This window comes from Aspergillus tubingensis (assembly GCF_013340325.1).
Source record: "Aspergillus tubingensis WU-2223L DNA, scaffold_8, whole genome shotgun sequence".
Taxonomy (NCBI): Eukaryota; Fungi; Ascomycota; class Eurotiomycetes; order Eurotiales; family Aspergillaceae; genus Aspergillus; species Aspergillus tubingensis.
The window spans coordinates 3,052,795-3,072,178 of NW_023336282.1; the positions used below are offsets into that span (position 1 = coordinate 3,052,795).

General features: G+C 50.3%; 7 protein-coding genes across 7 annotated transcripts; 5 read left to right on the forward strand and 2 right to left on the reverse strand.

Moving 5' to 3' along the window:
* Positions 1 to 984: 984 nt before the first annotated feature.
* Positions 985 to 1,535, forward strand: AtWU_07324 (autophagy-related protein 8; the record flags this gene model as incomplete). The annotated part of the gene is made up of 3 exons (XM_035502433.1): positions 985 to 1,074; positions 1,195 to 1,427; positions 1,502 to 1,535. The coding sequence occupies 3 exons, from the start codon at positions 985 to 987 to the stop codon at positions 1,533 to 1,535; spliced, it is 357 nt and encodes a 118-aa protein (XP_035358326.1).
* Positions 1,536 to 2,460: 925 nt separating this feature from the next.
* Positions 2,461 to 3,745, forward strand: AtWU_07325 (putative mitochondrial GTP/GDP transporter Ggc1; the record flags this gene model as incomplete). The annotated part of the gene is made up of 6 exons (XM_035502434.1): positions 2,461 to 2,548; positions 2,617 to 2,654; positions 2,742 to 2,783; positions 2,855 to 3,102; positions 3,160 to 3,337; positions 3,410 to 3,745. The coding sequence occupies 6 exons, from the start codon at positions 2,461 to 2,463 to the stop codon at positions 3,743 to 3,745; spliced, it is 930 nt and encodes a 309-aa protein (XP_035358327.1).
* A 641-nt stretch (positions 3,746 to 4,386) lies between these two features.
* AtWU_07326 (mitochondrial carrier protein) lies at positions 4,387 to 4,834 on the forward strand (the record flags this gene model as incomplete). The annotated part of the gene is made up of 2 exons (XM_035502435.1): positions 4,387 to 4,409; positions 4,657 to 4,834. 2 exons carry the CDS (start codon positions 4,387 to 4,389, stop codon positions 4,832 to 4,834), a joined length of 201 nt encoding a protein of 66 aa, XP_035358328.1.
* Positions 4,835 to 5,590: 756 nt separating this feature from the next.
* hsp70 (molecular chaperone Hsp70) lies at positions 5,591 to 7,570 on the reverse strand (the record flags this gene model as incomplete). The annotated part of the gene is made up of 2 exons (XM_035502436.1): positions 5,591 to 5,714; positions 5,781 to 7,570. The coding sequence occupies 2 exons, from the start codon at positions 7,568 to 7,570 to the stop codon at positions 5,591 to 5,593; spliced, it is 1,914 nt and encodes a 637-aa protein (XP_035358329.1).
* A 1,849-nt stretch (positions 7,571 to 9,419) lies between these two features.
* On the forward strand, positions 9,420 to 9,966 carry AtWU_07328 (histone H2A.Z-specific chaperone CHZ1; the record flags this gene model as incomplete). Its single annotated transcript, XM_035502437.1, has 3 exons — positions 9,420 to 9,575; positions 9,658 to 9,667; positions 9,764 to 9,966. The coding sequence occupies 3 exons, from the start codon at positions 9,420 to 9,422 to the stop codon at positions 9,964 to 9,966; spliced, it is 369 nt and encodes a 122-aa protein (XP_035358330.1).
* A 689-nt stretch (positions 9,967 to 10,655) lies between these two features.
* Positions 10,656 to 11,379, forward strand: AtWU_07329 (SNARE domain- containing protein; the record flags this gene model as incomplete). Its single annotated transcript, XM_035502438.1, has 4 exons — positions 10,656 to 10,666; positions 10,737 to 10,940; positions 11,018 to 11,111; positions 11,176 to 11,379. 4 exons carry the CDS (start codon positions 10,656 to 10,658, stop codon positions 11,377 to 11,379), a joined length of 513 nt encoding a protein of 170 aa, XP_035358331.1.
* Positions 11,380 to 12,169: 790 nt separating this feature from the next.
* On the reverse strand, positions 12,170 to 13,381 carry AtWU_07330 (uncharacterized protein; the record flags this gene model as incomplete). Its single annotated transcript, XM_035502439.1, has 2 exons — positions 12,170 to 13,258; positions 13,349 to 13,381. The coding sequence occupies 2 exons, from the start codon at positions 13,379 to 13,381 to the stop codon at positions 12,170 to 12,172; spliced, it is 1,122 nt and encodes a 373-aa protein (XP_035358332.1).
* Positions 13,382 to 19,384: the final 6,003 nt, after the last annotated feature.

Here is a 19,384-nt window from a genome sequence, read left to right on the forward strand (position 1 = left end):
GCTCCGAGGCACAGTATGGGACCACCTGCGGCCTCGATATTCCCGAATGTCGTGAGGATATGAACTCTGTTTGCGCGGTTTGCAATGATTGCTGGGTTTGTCTGGACGTGGGACCCGGCCCGGCTGAGATAAGCACTTTGCATGGTTTGCAGGGCTGCCAATGCCAATGCCGATGCCAACCCCTGGGTCCGAACACCCCCCAAGGCAGCAGCACAACATCAAGCGGGGTTGCTCCATGAGTGAAGAATGTGTCAGTCACTAGCGGAGTAGATTTAACTACTATGCAGATAGTGAGCGATCTTGAGTCACTCAACAGCAGTAACTAGATAGAGTGCAGGAAATGTGGGTGCTGCACGAAGTGGTAGACAGTAACCATTCTAGCATGGGAAACCCCATAATCTAGGCGCTGATCCTAAGTGGAGGCTGGAGGCATCGCCCGCCGAGCTACCACTTCACTACCGATGCAGTAACGCAAAGGCGGCCCAGCTCGATGACAACCAGACGGTATCATCCGCATTGGTCATTTGGATGAGTGCACGACATCCACGTGCCAGGATGACGACAGGAACTGCCCTGACGGACTGGCTTAGATATCCGAAAGATGATCGAATGTGCTATGAATCGAGCCAGCACATGACCCGACCTGACTCACGTGTGGGGCCGCTCACCGCCTCCACCCCGTGATCCACGCTTGCCTGGCGGCCTTATCAGCCGTGGAAGCCGTTCCCTCACCAAATGACGCGGGGCTGTCGCCTTCAACTCTCTCTACAACTGCCAGCCTGCTCACCTTTTGTCATCATCCATCTATCTCTCCATCCCATCCCATCCATCTATCCATCGGCCATCTCACCCTTGCTCTGTTATCTCTTAACTTTCATCCAGCTTCTGTCACCCTTTCGCTCCTCTTCGTCTACTTCTTCACTATCTCCCCCTTAAGGGACCCGTCGGACCAAACCTCTTAGCCGCCCTCATCAACTTATCAATATGCGTTCCAAGTTTAAGGACGAGCACCCCTTCGAGAAGCGCAAGGCAGAGGCCGAGCGTATCCGCCAGAAATATGCCGATCGCATCCCAGTACGTCTATCTTCTATTTTACCTCCTACTGTGATTTTGGTTTCATGGTCTTTTGGGGGGAGAAACCGGGTCCCTAGCTCACCGCTTGTTCGAGTCGCTAACCCAGCTTCTATCCTACAGGTAATCTGCGAAAAGGTCGAAAAATCGGACATCGCTACCATCGACAAGAAGAAGTACCTTGTCCCTGCCGACCTTACAGTTGGACAGTTCGTCTACGTGATCCGTAAGCGGATCAAGCTGTCTCCTGAGAAGGCGATCTTTATCTTTGTCGATGAGGTTTTACCACCTACGGCTGCTCTGATGAGCAGCATCTATGAAGAGCACAAAGATGAAGATGGCTTCTTGTATATCACGTATGCCGACCCCTATGATACCCTAGTATCTCTGTTCTGTGTGCATAGTGCTAACCCGGATCTTTCTTTATTAGGTACTCCGGCGAGAATACGTTCGGTGACTGCTAGGCGCTGGTCGATCTCATCTTTTCCCTTTTGGTCTGATTTCCCTGTCTCTTGAAGTGAATTCGCTGCCGTCATCGTTCAAGTCACTTCCTTCAGTTGCCATTTCCTTCTTTTGGGGAAGTTGCAGATTGACTTCCTGGATGTAGGGGTTGGTTGCTGTAGGACAGGGGTGGATGGCGAGCTCGACCACGCTGTGATGTTTCTATGCTGTGCTGTACGCGGGCGTTATCTTGGGGGCTCTTCATTAATCTTCGTGAACTCTCTTGGCGAAATGAGTATTCTTCTTCAGATGGTAGTTTAAATGAGAAACAATCGTTGCTATTGATGGAAGCTTGTCTTGTGTGACCGTAGATTCAGGTGTAACAAAATAGTCATGATTGAACAAGCTACTACGTACTACATACTTTCCGGACCATGGAATAACTAGAACTAGCTAACTAATGTATGGATTAGTAGTTTAGATAACTAACTAGATTATCTAAAACCAGTTAGTTTTATCACCGGCTGCTGAGATAATCAGAGCCGCTCCGATCCAGGGCCGGTAGTGCCAGGCCCAAAGGGGGCTAGTGGCGTTGAAGCACCGGCCGCGACGCTTGGAGCGGTTCCGAGTCGGCGCAGAAACAGTCAGTCAGTCCATCTTTCTCGGTCTCTTCCTCTTCCTCTTGCTCTTTTTCCTCCCCTCCCTCTCTCGTGCATCCGCCTTACCCATCATCCTTTTCTTTGCTGCATTGCCTAGCCCCGGCTGTGGTCTCTTGTCCTGTCTTTGTTGGCATTCCTGTCCTATATATAAATCTTTCCGTCCTTCCTCTTTCCTTCTGAATCGCCTTTTCATCTCCCCGACGGAAAAGCAGCCTCAGGCCCGGAAAATTTTATACTCTCCAATTTCTACCCCGACTACGCCCAACTCAGCCCAATTCCCATAATCAAGATGTCTCCCGCTATGGCCCAAGCCGGTGCTGGCTCTGCCGCTAAGGATGTCAAGAGAGAATCCGCGACTGCTCGTCTTCTGGGTTCCGGTATGTGTCACACCCGTTCTGTGCCCAGGGCGTGGGGGTTGCGCTCAAGGACTAACTCTCCGTCTTAGGAACGGCCGGAATCGCGGAGTTGATGGTCTTCCACCCTGTACGATTATACACTATCCTCTCGAATATTTTGCACATCGATTGCGCTCTTCTCGCCTGAGAAATCAAAAACTGACTCATCGACCAGGTTGATACCATCTCCAAGCGATTGATGAGCAACCAGACTCGGGTACGACACTTCCTATCCCTTAGCCGTACAAGGCTGTAGGAAAGCATTGGGCTAATTGTGAGCTGGGTTAGATTACCTCCACCGCCGGTCTGAACCAGGTTGTCTTCAAGGAATACGCCAACGCCTCTTTCGGCGGCAAGTTCACCTCCCTCTTCCCCGGTCTGGGTTATGCCGCCGGTTACAAGGTTCTCCAGCGTATCTACAAGTACGGTGGTCAGCCTTTCGCTCGCGACTACCTCGCTCAGCACTGGGGTTCCGACTTCGACAATGCTTTCGGCAAGGGTTCCGGCAAGGCCATCATGCACGCCACTGCTGGAAGGTTCGTTTTGTGTTCCGGCCATCGATGGTAACGCTCTGGCTAATCATATGGAAATAGTTTGATCGGTATCGGAGAGATTGTCCTTCTGCCCCTGGACGTCCTCAAGATCAAGCGTCAGACTAACCCCGAGGCTTTCCGTGGCCGTGGTCTGTTCAAGATCATCTCCGATGAGGGTATGGGTCTCTACCGTGGTGCTGGCTGGACTGCCGCCCGTAACGCTCCCGGATCTTTCGCTGTATGTTCCCATGGTCCCGATCGTTGCCTTCTTCATAATTCATGAGTGTTTGATACTAATGTCTGGAAATAGCTCTTCGGTGGTTCCGCTTTCGCCAAGGAGTACATCTACTCCCTGAAGGACTACAACACTGCTTCCTGGAGCCAGAACTTCGTTGCCTCCATCTGCGGTGCCAGTGCCTCCCTGGTTGTGTCGGCTCCTCTGGATGTGATCAAGACCCGTATCCAGAACCGCAACTTCGAGAACCCCGAGTCCGGCTTCCGCATTCTGTCCAACATGGTCAAGAACGAGGGTGTCTCCAGTTTCTTCAAGGGTCTGACGCCCAAGCTCCTGATGACCGGACCCAAGCTCGTTTTCAGCTTCTGGCTGGCTCAGACGTTGATCCCCGCCTTTGGCCAGGTTGTTTAAAGATGTTGATGATTAGCTGATCCGAAAAGCGAGTGTCTTTCTCATTTTCTACCCATATCCGGGGTTATTTTTGACATTATTACTTTTTATGTTCGATTCGGGGCTTTGTTTTGGTGCTGTTATAGAGCATTCATTCTGTTAAGCCTTTGTGTATTTATGATAGACTCTTTTTTCCCTTCGGCACTGTTCCGGATGATGGGTGCAAGATGGTATGCTCTTGGATACGAAATACAACTCCTCTTAATCATGAATTGTGGCAGTAGTAGATGTCAGTCTACTGGGTTTGTTCAACGTATTGCAGCTCATTCTCAACCGGTAAGCATATTTCTGGCTGCAGCCGGTATTGAAGACAATGCCATTGTAGGGACTAAACGTTTAGAGTAGCTACATATCGACCAGCCACCAACTTTGCAGGTATAGTAGCAGCACCAGCACACTGCCATCTACAACTTAACAGACATTTATCACCAATCCGAATCGAGATACACCTCAACCAGCCTATATATCACGTGACCCATGACATCCGGCGCGGAGTTACACCAGCTACAGCTTCAAACTAGTACTTATTTCAAGTCTACAACTCATCTTCATCCAGCGCACATTCCCCACCAGCCAAAACCTGCACAGCCAAGCCGCCCAAAATGCCAGTCTACCTGATTTCCAAGTACGTCGTTCTATCTAGCGCACATATATCCTAATTCCCTCACTGCCGCATGCATGCACCTCTACCCATCCACCTACCTACCTAATGGGAATTCGACATCGCATGGCAATAATCCCTCTCTCTCTCTACCTGTTCCTTGAATTCAATCGACAGATCGCATACATACATACACCCATCACACATCACCAACCCATCAAAATCACAATCATAATATCAATACTAACGAATAATGCGAAATGAAAAATAGAATCGCAGACCCCATCTTCGCCCTCACCATCGGCACCTCGGCGGCATTATTGCGCATTCAGCGCGACCAGCGCGAAAAGTTCCCGGATCAGGCTAAGGAGATTGGTATTGGACATGTGGTTTCGGTGGGCGCGGGGAGAGTGAGGAGGTGGTGGGCGGGGGATTTTGAGGGGTTGTGATTACCTTTCTCTCTTTATACCCGGCCGGTCGCTTGGTCTCTGTCGACATTGCTTTGTTTTGTATTGGTGTTGGGGGGTTGTGCTGGGGTATGATACTATGACTAGTGGATTGAGTGGATTGGAGGTTGAGAATGAGGATATGGATGTGTTGTTGGTGGGGAAGGTGTGAGGATTATGTTTATGGGTTGGATGGGTGAGGATGTGTGTATATGAAATGTATATTATGGGTGGGTTGGGTAGGGCGTTAAGGGTTCTATTGTTATTATCAGTCACTCTGTGGGATTGAGCGATCTTTACTGGATACATATGATGCGATGATTGATTGAGATATACCCAGATCAATTATAAAGTACTAACTAGTTCAGTATTTTGGTAGAAATCAGACTAGGTGGTCTAGACAAGAAAGTTGTGACGGGATACAACAAAGTTCAAAATCAAGTGAACAATAAGTGGGCAAGTTTTAGTATGAAAAGTCGATTGTATCTACAATTGCACGAATTTGAATTAAAGTAATGTATTCGTCGAAAGGAAACTTTTTCCCTCCCAGAGTCTGCAGAGCAAGTCATCATGCAGTAACAACTAGCAACTCGAATCTATGCATAGACAAAGAAAAAGTGATTCCCATAAATTCGTTAACATGATACTAGGAAAAAGAAACAAGCAGATCCATTAAAACCGCTCGCCTATCTGCAAACGGCTGGAGGTATAATGAAGAAAGAACAAGAAAAGAATCGAGACCGCAGCTGGTTAAAGCATTTAGTCGAGCTCCTCAGGGCGCTCCTCGACCTCGTCAGCAGTGCGGGTAGCACCGGGGGCAGCACCGCCGGGGGCGGCACCAGCGGCACCACCGTAGGCAGCGGAGATGATGGGGTTGGCAACACTGTAAGTCAAATAGTTAGCGTCATGCTTCACATGGTTTTAAGATGAAAGGAAAGGATGAACATACCCCTCAAGCTCCTTCTGCTGAGCCTCGTACTCGTCCTTCTCGGCGGTCTGGTTGCTGTCGAGCCAGCTGATGACCTCGTCAACCTTGGAGGTGACCTTCTGCTTGTCCTCATCGCTGATGGTGAGCTTGCCCTCGTTGATGGTGTTCTTGAGGGAGTAAGCGTAGGACTCGAGACCGTTCTTGGCCTGGATACGGGAAGCCTCAGCCTCATCCTCAGCCTTGAACTTCTCGGCCTCAGCAAGCATGCGCTCGATCTCCTCCTTGGAGAGACGACCCTTGTCGTTGGTGATGGTGATCTTGTTGGTCTTTCCAGTGCCCTTCTCGATGGCAGAGACGTTCATGATACCGTTGGCATCAAGGTCGAAGGTGACCTCAATCTGGGGAACACCACGGGGGGCGGGGGGAATGCCAGTGAGCTCGAACTTTCCGAGCAGGTTGTTGTCCTTGGTACGGGCACGCTCACCCTCGTAGACCTGGATCAGGACACCGGGCTGGTTGTCGGAGTAGGTGGAGAAGGTCTCGGACTTCTTGGTGGGGATGGTGGTGTTACGCTTGATGAGAGCAGTCATGACACCACCAGCGGTCTCGATACCCAGGGAGAGAGGGGCAACGTCGAGCAGGAGGATCTCGTTGGTGGACTTGGAGGAAGTGTCACCGGACAGGATAGCAGCCTGGACGGCAGCACCGTAGGCAACGGCCTCATCGGGGTTGATGGACTTGTTGGCGTCCTTGTTGAAGAAGTCGCTGACGAGACGCTGGATCTTGGGGATACGGGTGGAACCACCGACCAGGACGATCTCGTGGACGGAGGACTTGTCGATCTTGGCGTCACGGAGGACACGCTCGACGGGCTCCATGGTGGAACGGAAGAGGTCCTGGCAGAGCTCCTCGAAACGAGCACGGGTGATGGAGGTGTAGAAGTCGATACCCTCGAAGAGAGAGTCGATCTCAATGGAGGTCTGGGCAGCGGAAGAGAGGGTACGCTTGGCACGCTCGCAAGCGGTGCGGAGACGACGGAGAGCACGAGCGTTGGAGGTGAGGTCCTTCTTGTGCTTGCGCTTGAACTCGTTGACGAAGTGGTTGACGAGGCGGTTGTCGAAGTCCTCACCACCCAAGTGAGTGTCACCAGCGGTGGCCTTGACCTCGAAGATACCCTCCTCAATGGTCAGGAGGGAAACATCGAAGGTACCACCACCAAGATCGAAGATGAGGACGTTGCGCTCACCCTCGGCCTTCTTGTCCAGACCGTAGGCAATGGCAGCGGCGGTGGGCTCGTTGATGATACGGAGAACGTTCAGGCCGGCAATGAGACCAGCATCCTTGGTGGCCTGACGCTGAGAGTCGTTGAAGTAGGCGGGGACAGTGATGACAGCGTTGTTGACGGTGCCACCGAGGTAAGCCTCAGCGGTCTCACGCATCTTGGTGAGGATCATGGAGGAGACCTCCTCGGGGGTGAACTGCTTGGCCTCGCCCTTGAACTCAACCTCGACGATGGGCTTGCCACCCTTCTCGACAACCTTGAAGGGCCAGTGCTTCATGTCGGACTGGACCTCAGCGTCGCCAAAACGACGACCGATCAGACGCTTAGCATCGAAGACGGTGTTGTGGGGGTTCATGGCGACCTGGTTCTTGGCGGCATCACCGATGAGACGCTCGGTGTCGGTGAAAGCCACGAAAGAGGGGGTAGTGCGGTTACCCTGGTCGTTGGCAATGATTTCAATGCGGTCATCACGGAAGACACCCACACAGGAGTAGGTGGTTCCCAAATCGATACCGACAGCGGGGGCCATGATGAATGTGTGTATGTGTGTTTATGTGTGTAAGAGGAGGTTCGTTAAGGGAGAGAGAAGAGGGAGAAGGGAATTCGTTAGGAGAGAGTAGTGTACAAAACACAAAAGAAGAATGGGAAGATTGGGGTATAAAGAGGAAGAGATTGATGGGGAGAAAAAGAAATCGAGGGGACGAGAATTTGTGCGAGAGCGAAAGCTGATATAGTGGCGGGCGGTGAGCTGCTGCTCCAGCGAAGCTTCTAGCAATTGCCCGTTTCGATGGGCATCCATCGGGTTCGACTGGCTTCCATCCGCGCCCCAGTCCTGCCCAGCATTCACTCGACCCTTCGAGAATTCACTCGTTCAGGGTTTAGGGGAGAAGAGGGCACTGGCATGATCTGGGGGGTTGGCTACGATCTAACACTAGTTACTATCTCCCCTCCCTCTCTCTCTCTCTCTCTCTGTGATGCTACGATCTACTTCCCTGCAGCATTGGAGATGGATAGATCTAGAATGACTCTCTGAGGGGATTTTTTTGGTGGGCGGTTGGCGGGGTAATCCGGATGACGTAATGGGCAGAATCCGAATTTTCTTTGACATTTTATTATTTTTGATTTGATTTTAATTTTAGTGATTTTACACGATCTTTGGTTCACAACCATGACTCACTCGCGTGTAATTCACTATTTTGAGTTATTCTTCTTACTTTACCATGTTAGTAGTGTTTTATTATTATCTCATGATACTACTGTTTCCCAAAGAATGAATCCCAAAATGAATTGCCGCCCAATCCCCCCTCTTCAATATCTAACCTGAGAAATTGTGCAGATAGTCGTAGAATAGAAGTGCTAATTGTACAACATGGCTTACTCTGTACTCAATTCTCACCCTGTTTGGGGAAGATTTTGGACACCCATGGAATTGGGCAGAATAGAGGCCGTCATAATGACGCTGATTCATATCACTTTCTCCTCTCTTTCTTCTTTCTTCTCCTTCGGAGAATTTCGATGGATTTTCCATACTTCCATTCTTGTTCTTTTCTTTCCTACGCATTCTTGGCCAGTCCAGAACTGTCACATGATTTGAGTCACTCTTGACAGGGTACCTGGCACAACAATTAGTTAGTTATAACTAACGAATCTAGCCCCTTTCCAGCAGAGCCATCAATCGCTCCAGCAATATTCCTCATGAATACATACTCCTTTAAAGAATCCATTACATTCCACATAATATTAGTCCTCGTTTTTGTAGCTGTATATCCATCCTTTTGAGAAACTTCCACTCCAGCTACCCCCTGCTGCTAAATCTTCCCCGCGATCAAAATCCGTTGTCTGAGAAACCGCCGCTGCACTGCACTCAAACAAAGCTTCTGTTGTTTGTCACTCTGCCAATTTGCAGCAGCACTAGTAGACCAAAGCTCATATCCATTTGTAGTGACTATGCCTGATTATAGAAAGCAGTAATGGCAACTCCCTTGATTGCAGGGCCAGAACTTCTAAACATTGTTTGTTATGAGCCCTCCCAACAGGGCAAAGCCCCATCACGGGAGCTGCAGCTGATCGCCACCCCTGGCAACCAATCATCGCCCCAATGCCCGCCGAGGTGAATCTCCCCTTGCGACAGGAACTGATCTTGCCTTGAAGAGTGAGAGAGACAGACAGAGAGAGCGTGTTATCCTCGCTGCCCTTGACACCGCTAACTACTTAAACTCCACGTTTCCTGCTATCCCCTGTTTTTGAATTTCCTGTTCCTTAACGAATTTTCTCTACCTACTCGATTGGCTTTGCCTTTACTTCCAACACACCTACCAATCCATCTTCAGAACCACCCTCCCGTGTACTACCACTACTCCTCTTCTTCTTCATTCATCATGGGTGACAACAACCAAGCTACCACCGGCTTCGACCCTGCCGCCAATGCTCCCGATGCTGCTGCCTGGGATAAGGGCAAGGGCAAGGCCACAGACCCCACCCAAGACATGCGCATGGACGATGATGAGAGTGACGAGAGCGAGGCCGAAGAAATGGTGAGTTTTCTATTACCCACTGACTAGATCTCCAAACAATGGGACATGTCCAGCTGACTGATTCCTTTTCTGTGCCATTTAGGTCGATGATGGTATGATGCCCTGATTTTACTCTCCTCCGTTCATTGGACACGGATCTCGTCCTTCCTAGCTCGAACCCCATACTAACTGCGCATCTTCATTGCCAGATGACGATGAAGACAACGACAACCTGGAGCCCATCTCCTCGGAGAACATCATCTCCGGTGGCCGCCGTACACGCGGCAAGAACATTGACTTCCAAGCCGCCGCTGAGAGTCTGAAGGATGATGGCATGGACGAGGATGACGATGAGGACGACGACTACGTTGGCGCAGGTGATGACGACGAGGACAACAAGATGCAGGATTAAATTTTTGGATCAAGCTACCACGATACCAACACACACTTAGGGGCGGCGAGCGCATATGGGAATTGGGATGGATAGGCGCAGGGTCTGTTTTGAGGGTTTCTTCGGTTCCTTTATGCCGGTTACACTTTCATCTCTTAATCATATTATGATGTTTTTCTTTTCCAGGTTTTGGGATGGATACGGATCATTATGGTTGCCTATGCGTTTTTTCCCTATCCAATGTTCTTCCCGATAGGCACACCCTGGACCCTTTTTTCTGTTGGGGCCAGGGTTCGGCTGCAAACTATCGCCTCGCAATGGGGTTCAACTGAGCTATCACCTCCATGCTAAACTCACCTCATGGTCTACAGAGGAGATATCTATGCAAATATCTCAATAATAAAAAAGAACCCATGTACATTGTACAAACAAATTTCTTCATAATGTAGAGTTTGCACTTGCTAGATTGTACTTTCTAGAGAGTCACGTGAGCTACCCCATGGTCTCCGGGGACGGCCAGCTATTAGCTCTCCGCCACGATTTGTCCTCACTTCTTCCTCTCCTCGAGAGCCTGCTCGCTCACCCATCTTTCCCCTGCTGTTTAGGGCCTCCGTCTTGCGACATGTGCCCCCTCTGGCTGTGATCGCCTCCTTTAAAATATCATATCCTATCCACCTTAACTCTCACAATTAAAAATCTCACGATCTGTTATGGCTTCACGGTATGTTGGTGTTATTCATCTGTCCTTCCCCAGCTACCCCAGCCGATACTAATTACTGGCCTGTATGTAGATTCCCACGCTCTAACCTACACCAGCGCGATCCTCGTGCCTCCTCGTCCCTTTTCGATTCATACGGTGGCGGTTCTCGACCCGCCAGTAAATCCCCGGGCAGCGTAGGTGGTTACGGGTATGGAGGATACACGCCCCCGGCCGGGGATGGCTCCGTGAATGGCAACTCCAGGGGAGGGTTTCGCTCTGCGACCCCAAACGCCAAGTACGTTCTTACAACAATGGAGAGAGAAGCTGGATTTGGACCTTCCGGCGCAAGAAGCTCACAATTCCGGTCTCTAGGGGTCATTACTCCGATGCTGTACTATCCCACCTAGAGTCTCAGAATGATGCAGAGGTCGAAGGAATCAGCGCCAAGGTCAAGATGCTGAAAGATGTGAGTTGCTTCTCCCGCTCATCAAGACTGGGTGTACGTACACATGCTAATACCCCAATGCTAGCTCACGGTTGCTATTGGCGACGAGATTCGGGATACCTCCACCATATCGGACCTCAATAACACCTTCGAGAACACTCGTGTTCGTCTCCGCGGAAACATGAACCGTATGCTGCGGATGGCAGAGCGCACCGGCGTTAGCTGGAAAGTGTGGCTCGCTTTCTTCTTCGCCGTCTTCTTGCTCTTTTTCTACGTCTGGCTGACGTGAGGGACGGGACATGTTGCTGCTGCTGTTAATCTAGCCAAGCCTGATATCTCGGGAGCTCCATTGGCCCAGTGCAACGGTTCTTTATTCTTGGCGTGGCTGTATAGCAGAGGGCCATGACCTTGGGCTATATATCCATATACAGGGACACAATTGTGTCAATCCCTTCACCTTCATCCGCCCAGCTCCTTGCCCACAGAACCCCATGGCTTGAGGCCAAGGACGTTCCTTCGACATCGACATAATTAGCATCTTTGCACATAAGCGGCCTATAGGAGCATACCCATTCTTCTTTCTTTCTCCCACGACCGACAGTTCTACCTGGCTGGGCATTCATAAAGGTTGCATCCTTGTGCTCTACCGATGATAGTGCATGCTGGGAGTTTGGGCCTCTGCGATTTACGTTATGAATGCTTGCTTGCTCGGTCTGTTCGCCATACATAGGACGGCATCTGCTCTTCTGCTGTACAATGCTATGTGAGATGTATAGTATACTAATTTCATACCCATCATGTCATCTACCTGCCTATCTACATGCATATTATATATGAACCTTTTCGCTTGCAATACGATAGATATTTCTTGACCGCTACCTTGAACGACATTCTACCATGCGTAATAGTTATAAATATAGAATGAGTCTATTAAATTCTGTATGTGCCCAAGACGCCGTCTTCGGTTTCATGCAATTATATAAGCACAAGCATCCCTCCTTTTGCGATATACCCAGGACTCCATAACCCCATCCCGAGGAACTATAGTACACCTATGTAATTTAGAACTGAACTTGCGGTCATTCGAGGCTGTCTCTAGGCCCTCCCGTGCGCCGTCTAGGGAATCGACTAAAGAAACTCCGTCGGCTGCCCTGACTCGTCAAAGAAGCGCGGAGGTCTTCATCGTCGACGAGCATGCTGCTAGTGTCAAAGGCATCTCCACCACCACTCCACCTCTGTAGAAACCGTCGTTGGGCTTCGGTTTCCCTCTCCCGTCGTATAGGCGGTGGCAGGCCTCGACTGCTGGTTGTACTGGCACGGAAGCTCTGCGTAAAAGGGTCTTGCGAGAAGCTGACATCCTCCTCATCGTCAAATTCGGCGTCGGTGTCGGTATGTTGCCATTCCTCTTCCTGCTCTGACCGGTCCTCGACTGCCTCGGGGATGTCATCATCCAGGTCCCGACCCATGTCTTCCTCGTCTTCGCTCATTCCCTCATCGTCGTAATCTTCTTCAGCTGCACTGGGGATATCATTGTCCAGGTCCGGCTGATTGTCAAAGTCGTCATTTTCTTCCTCCAAGTCTTCCTCATCCAGGTCATCATCGTCCGGGAATGCTTCCGGAATATCATCGTCTAGATCACGTTCCATGTACTCTCCCTCATCCACGACATCATCCTCTTCCAGCCCTTCCTCGCCTTCCTCAACCAGTCCATCCGCATCCGCGTCGGGGATATCATCGTCCAGATCTCTCTCCATGCCCGTGTCATCCTGGCCATCGCCATCAAAAGTACCCTGCGTCTGGTTCCCGAGCTCGTCTAACCCATCCACGCCCACCTCCGCCGCTGCCGCCGCTGCTCTCTCTGCCGCTGCGGCGGCCAGCGCCTCTTCTCGCTCTGCCTCCTCCTCTTTCATACCCAGCATCGTCTTGGGACACCCGGCCGGCCTGATCCACGAGTATCCGAACGAGGCAATATTGTTCTTGCGCGCACGTAGAGCCCGCTCTTCCAACAAAAGGGATGAAAGCATATTTCCTGACGCAGAGGCTGAGGCACGTCCACCTAGCGCAGTAGAGCCATTGCGACGGGCATGTGGTTGTGTTTCTCCGGCGGACAGCTGGTGCTGGGAGGAGGTGCGGTAAGGTTGTGAGGAGCCAAACCAGAGTTCGTGAGACTATAATAGAATTGAATTAGCCAAGGATGCACTTCAATCGGAGGTCAAGGGTGTCTGTGTGGGGAGCTCGCAGAAGCTGATTGCACGTACATCGCGAGGTGTAATGAGTGGAAGGGAGAGCATTGTTGTTGGCGGTGCTAGCCTGAGCTAACACAAGGAATATGGAAGTACTCGTTCAAACTCAATTGAGTTGCAATGTATAGATGGAAAGAAGTTCGAGTGATTCGCACTCTATATAGGTCGGTTGGTTTTTATCGAGAGGTGGTTCTGAGCCAGAGTTGTTCCGTCGTCATGCGCAAGACCAGCTAGGCAATTTTATCGGAATATAATCGAGTCGAATTTGTGACGCTAGATCAGTAGTAGAGACCACTGGTAGATAGCTGAAGGGGGTATCTTGAATCTGTTTGGAGAGGAAGAGGCGGAATTGGAGAAATCGGAGAGGTCGAGAGGGGAAACCAAAACAAAAGCAGACAAGCTCCCGCGCGGGGATCTCCCGACTTACCGCATCTGGCAGGATGCGTCTCGCCCGCTTCCTTTTGCGATTACTCTTTTACTGGCGAACTGGTCACGCAGCAAGATTTGAGATCTGTGTAACCCTTTCATAGACACTAACAAGAAGAGTGTATATAGTTTGGTGGAGATTGTTTTGGAACCGATGGGACTTGCATTGTGTTGCTTCATGTCCCATCTACTCCGTACTAATTTAATAATATATATCCCGAGACTCAATTCCCGATTGTGTCACACTTCATACCTCGGACGGTACGAAGCAGTATTATCTAAATCGCCCATGATTCGACAACAAAAAAAAATGGGCTGCATGGTACTTTGGGATTAGTATCGTGTGTTAAGCGGGGACTCCAGTCTACTACAGTACTAGATGGAAGGATTCTTGCGAACTACTATTAACCTTACCCTCATAGAGACAAACTTCCCTGCACTTCCATCCTAGCGTCGGCCTCTTGTGTTGTGAGACAGACCATTCAGCTAAGTAGCAACACTGTATTATTCACACTAGAAGTCTGGCTCATCGACTAACTAGTGGCTCATGTCTCAAGTCCACTTGACTATCTACCAACGGACAAAAATCCGTCCCCCAAACGTGCAGGTAAAGACCATATTCTCCATCGATAATTGGTGCACCGTGCATATTGACATTGCTGCTGGCTGGCCGCATTGCAGCACGTAGACAGAGGCTTGACTCCGGACACGCCGTAAGCAAGGGAAACCCTCATGCGGTGCCTGTGTCTGCTTCAATGCGTCGCACCAGCCAGGCCAGAAACAAGGACGCATGCACAGCAGCGGTTGTATGTATCTATCTCACCCACGCTCCGCACCAAGGCCCGCATCAGCCCACAGTGAGGCATCCGGGGTTCTCCGTAGTCCTGCATAGCTGCCGAGTATAACTGCACAAAGATCACCTGAAGCATGAGCCTAGCCAGCTGTACAAAGTGTGCAAAGCAGCAACAGAGAGCCGTGAGAAAATCAGGCCATGGACGGACTACTCTGCTCCACCAATTCGCACAGCTGTAGATGTTGATCTGACATCCTCGTCAGTGTCCTTCTGCAGGAGGGCAGCGTCGTCTTCAATAAAAGAAGGCTGTGGCAGTAGCAGCTCAGAAATAGCCAGGATAGCCTGGAAAATTACACATGGTAGATCCAGATATCATCCAGTCAGATGAAGACAATTTACTGGGTCTATGGCGCCTCTGCAGCGGAGAGATGAATCAGAGTCACGCTGAAATTAATTCGGTTTGCATAAAGACCTACCAAACCAAACCAAACCGTTTGGTACCTTACCGGATGCTACTGGTGTTGTTTGTTCCTGTAATCACGAAAACCGACCTGCTGCTGGGCCCCCCTCCTCCTGCCCGGTTTTCGGTCGCTTCCGTTTGCCAGGCCCGAGAACTCCCGAGAGGTTGCAGGCTCCCGCTCCGTTGTCAAGGTCACATTCGGTGAGCCCAAAGCGGACAAGCCTGAACAGGAAGGATCGGGAGAAAACGGACACCGGAAACATTGGCATCTCCGCTCGGTCATGTGATGCCCGTCGCTCCAAAGCGGATCCTTTCAGTCTGCGGATTGCCAAAAGGCTGGCCCGAAACGAGGTCTGAGATGCGATGGATACGCGAAGGGGAGAATCGGAACAGTAGTTGCACCTCTGGACAGAGGTAACACGGCAGCTTTGTTGCGTAATACTCCATCTCTCGATAGATCGATCCCCATCAATGAATGCACCAGGCGCAGTCTTGCAATTAGTGATCATTCCACAGCTCCGAGTCATTCCATCCCTCTCGTGCCTCCCAAGCAAGTAAGTCTAAGAGGATCAGTAATTATCGAGGCGTCAGGACACGCCCACTAGTAGGTGCTATTGCTTGGCCATTGGAGAGACAAGTGAACCAGAGAGAGAGGATGGGCGAATTTCTTCGGCCTTCGTAGATCGGCCGAGAATTTTAGTCGTTCAGAGGTGAAAGGAAGGAACCGTCTCAGTCATTCGTCTCAAGACAATCCGTCCCGGGGAGCTCACGCCTGAAGCCGTGAAGCCAGCCCTCCAATCGGGCCACCCTCGTACCCATGCGAACTGTCGGACACCTCCTAGCTCCAAGTTTGCCGGAGCACGGAAACAATGATTATTAAGGATCTATAGAGGGGGAAAATGAAATTGGCTGCCAGTCTGGCATGGTGGGATCCATTGATCTGTCAGCCAGTAGAAGGTGAACACAACACCGTCCAGGCAACTCGGACGAGGGAGGGGGGGGGTAAGGGTAAGAGTGGGAGATTGGAAAACAATTGATTTATGTATTACCATAATCATACTCATGCTATTAATTTTCGAATAAATAAGCTCTTATCGGGCCAGGGTTCCGAGTTAGCCAGCATAAAACACCCCGTGATTATTCCGAAGGGGAAAAAGGAGGGGGGATAGGAAAAGGTTACTAGTTCGATAGCTGGTGAAAGGATACGTTAGTATGGGCAGATCCCGACCTGAACTTGACCAGTGTAATCAGAGCCATACCGGCTTGGTACCGCTCGTATTTCCGGGGTGTTGGTGTGTGTTCTTCCTGCATGCTCATTGGTCGGGGCCAATCAATGGCCACGGTCCTACTCCTACTCCGTCCGTTCAGTCCTTCCCGGAGACCCGGACAAGCCCATGGGAATCATTTCACGGGGAGGGTGGGTTTTCCCCAGAAGAGTGACCTAGGTTTGGGTCAATGGAAGGTTTCAAAGATCTACGGATGGAACGTCTAGATGCCAGATGGACAGATGGGCGTCGAGTAAGAATGTGGCTATTTGAAGAGGGTGACTGATAAGAGGTTTGGATGACCTCAAGAAATGAGCTTGAGAAATTCAACCGGTTCGAACCCACTGGCATTCTTGGAAACGCAAGGTGCGTCTCGGGGCAGTGGCGGGCCCCGAAATCGGCGGGGCAGGGGTACGGGAAAGCTACTAGGCAGTAAGCTACGGGTGAATGTAACGGAGAGAAGAGAAGGCAGCCTAAAAGACTGTACTAGAGGTAACGTGGCTCGGAGAGGGGTTGGGTTAATTGTTTGGGGAGGGAGGGAGGGACTGAGAGGGAGGAGGGATTCCGGGACGGATAGGGAAAGGTGCCTAGCTTGGCCGTTGTCGGAAAGGTTGGGCTGACGGGAATCAAAAAAGGTGGGCGGACAACAGCACTCAGCCATGCTTCTATTGCTGAGGTGAGTGGTACCGCTCCGTGCCAGTAACTTACCCACCATTCCACCTGGCCAAAAATACATATACCGGTTACAACAGCGTATACGCTTGTAACGGGCAAACTTACCAACTTACCACTGATCGCCCGACCACCTGCACCTCAGCGTGGGGTATGCGAGTTTTAGTTCAAAGGCTCCCTCCTCTGGCTTAGGATGGGCAAAGGAAGCGTGTGTTTCTATTAGGGCCCTCCCTCGGTCTAGAGAGCAGCCCACGGGCGAGATCACCTATTGCCCAATGCACCACTTAGCGTCTGGGTCAAAAGTCCTTCGGTTGCAGTCTTCTTGCAAGTTGCAGGCCGCGTGTGCCGGTTGTTCTGCCCTGTCCCTTTTTTTTTTTTTTTTTTTTTTTTTTTCTTTCTGACTATTTCCGATTGATCAACTTCACAAAGATGTTTAGGCGGCAGATTTATGCACCATGCAATCTATTGCCTAGCCTAGTCGGAGAAGCGAGTCACCAACCTAGTATGGGTGCACCTTACCACTCCGTAATTCCTGTGGTATACGATGTAGGCAGAGGCCACTTGCGGGCCGTGTACTTAATCACGGTATACTGACACACACCGTAGGGGCCACCCACTTCCTCAATTCCTATGACTACATCCCAATTACTATGACTACAAAAGTTCATCTCCCAGGACGACTGGGATTTTCTCTTATACATAGAAATAATCGACTTGGAGACTTCATCTCCTTACTGTTCTAATGTAACGCCTAGTGCCTGCCAAGCAATTTTGGAGTAGAAATAGAATTGCTTCTTTAGTAACCTTTTATTTTTGCAGTGCCGCCGGATTTGTCCTCTTTTCCGGGTTTCCCAGGCCACTTGGGGATGACTTACCATGTGCAGCAGCGCACTTTCAGCACAGGCCGACCAACTGATTGGGACAGAATCGGGGATAAGCACTGTATCCCTGCGTTGCCCCACTTATACAACGCCCAATCATTCCATCCAGCTGGGCCCTTTCCCTCCTGCTCTGGTCGAACAGTTGGAGGAAGATGAGAAACTGCGAGTCGTGTAGCCCAGACGATCCATTGACTATCCTAGCCATCATGGCTTGCACACGGGCATTGAGATGGGCTCTCTGGTATATGCGGTGCTCCAAAAATTTAGTAGGTACGGAACGCTTGGCGTGTCTATGGGGCTCCTGCTCGGTACTTTCTACTACCTACGATACGTATACACTCCTACTAGTATGTTGCAAATATTCTTTCGACTAACAGTGCTTGCACCACCCAAGGCACACTGTAGCTCATGATATGAACCGAATCTTTGCGAACTGTTGGTAGATACAGTTGAATTGGAATGCGATTCGATCATAGCCGTCACGACCAGGATTAATCATGCGAGCATATACGAATTAGTGTTCAGGGAATAAGACCACCAGGTACCTACAGTGGTTTGTTATCGCAGTGATAGGTTTCGTACATTGGACCAGAGAAAGGTGACTTATGATCCCATGAGCATGAAGTGCAACAGGCCACCCAGGGCATCTACTTCTTCCATTTGTGGATTGTTGTAGGTATCATCACCAGGACGATCATGTTCCGGTTGATCCAACCTCTCCAACAGCTCTCTGGGTCCTCTTCTGACCTGACTGGGTATGCCAGCCAGCCCACTTGATAGAAGACCGGCCAGGTCTCTCACCTGATGGGTCAATTTGTAATTAAGAGTTGTGGTGCAGACATGAATGCCAGAATGGAGCTGTGCATGATGGGGAAAAAAAACGTTTCATGCCCACTTGGAGGCAGTGCATTAATACAATGGAGACCAAATACTACTACTACTACTACTTTGACTACTACTATGTTGCGTCCCGTAATCTGATTGAATACCACAAACTCGTCGGTGCTCGTATTGAACGAACGAAGAGAAACAGCATTACGGGACGATACGAAACAAAGTACCCAGTAGACTCCCACTAGCGCCGTCAGCGGACAACCTTTTTCTGTTTCCCTTTTTCTTCTTTTTGGCCCGGGCCCCACCGGCCTGGATCTTGACGTAGCCAAAACCTAATCTTTCTGCGGAAGGTTGTAAAACCGTCATGCTGATTGGTGGACGCTAGTCTTATCTCCTTCTCTAGAACAAATCCCCGGCTGGAGGTGAAGTACTGTAACAGTCAGTTCAGTCTCCCTTGGTGAATGAGAAAAATGGCTAATCTTCTCTCTCTCTCTCCATTCCACCTCTCTCCCTTTCAATACAATGAGCGGATGGAAAAGCTTTCTTCTCTGAGACAAGTCAGAAACCCTGCTGCCAGACTAACTAACAAGCCAGACAGCATTTTTAATCCACAAAAAGTCGACGTAAGCCACTCACTCTTACACCACCCACCTTCTTATTTTATTTTATTTTATTTTTTTGCCTTCTGCACCATGATGACAGAAGCAATAACAAACTTAC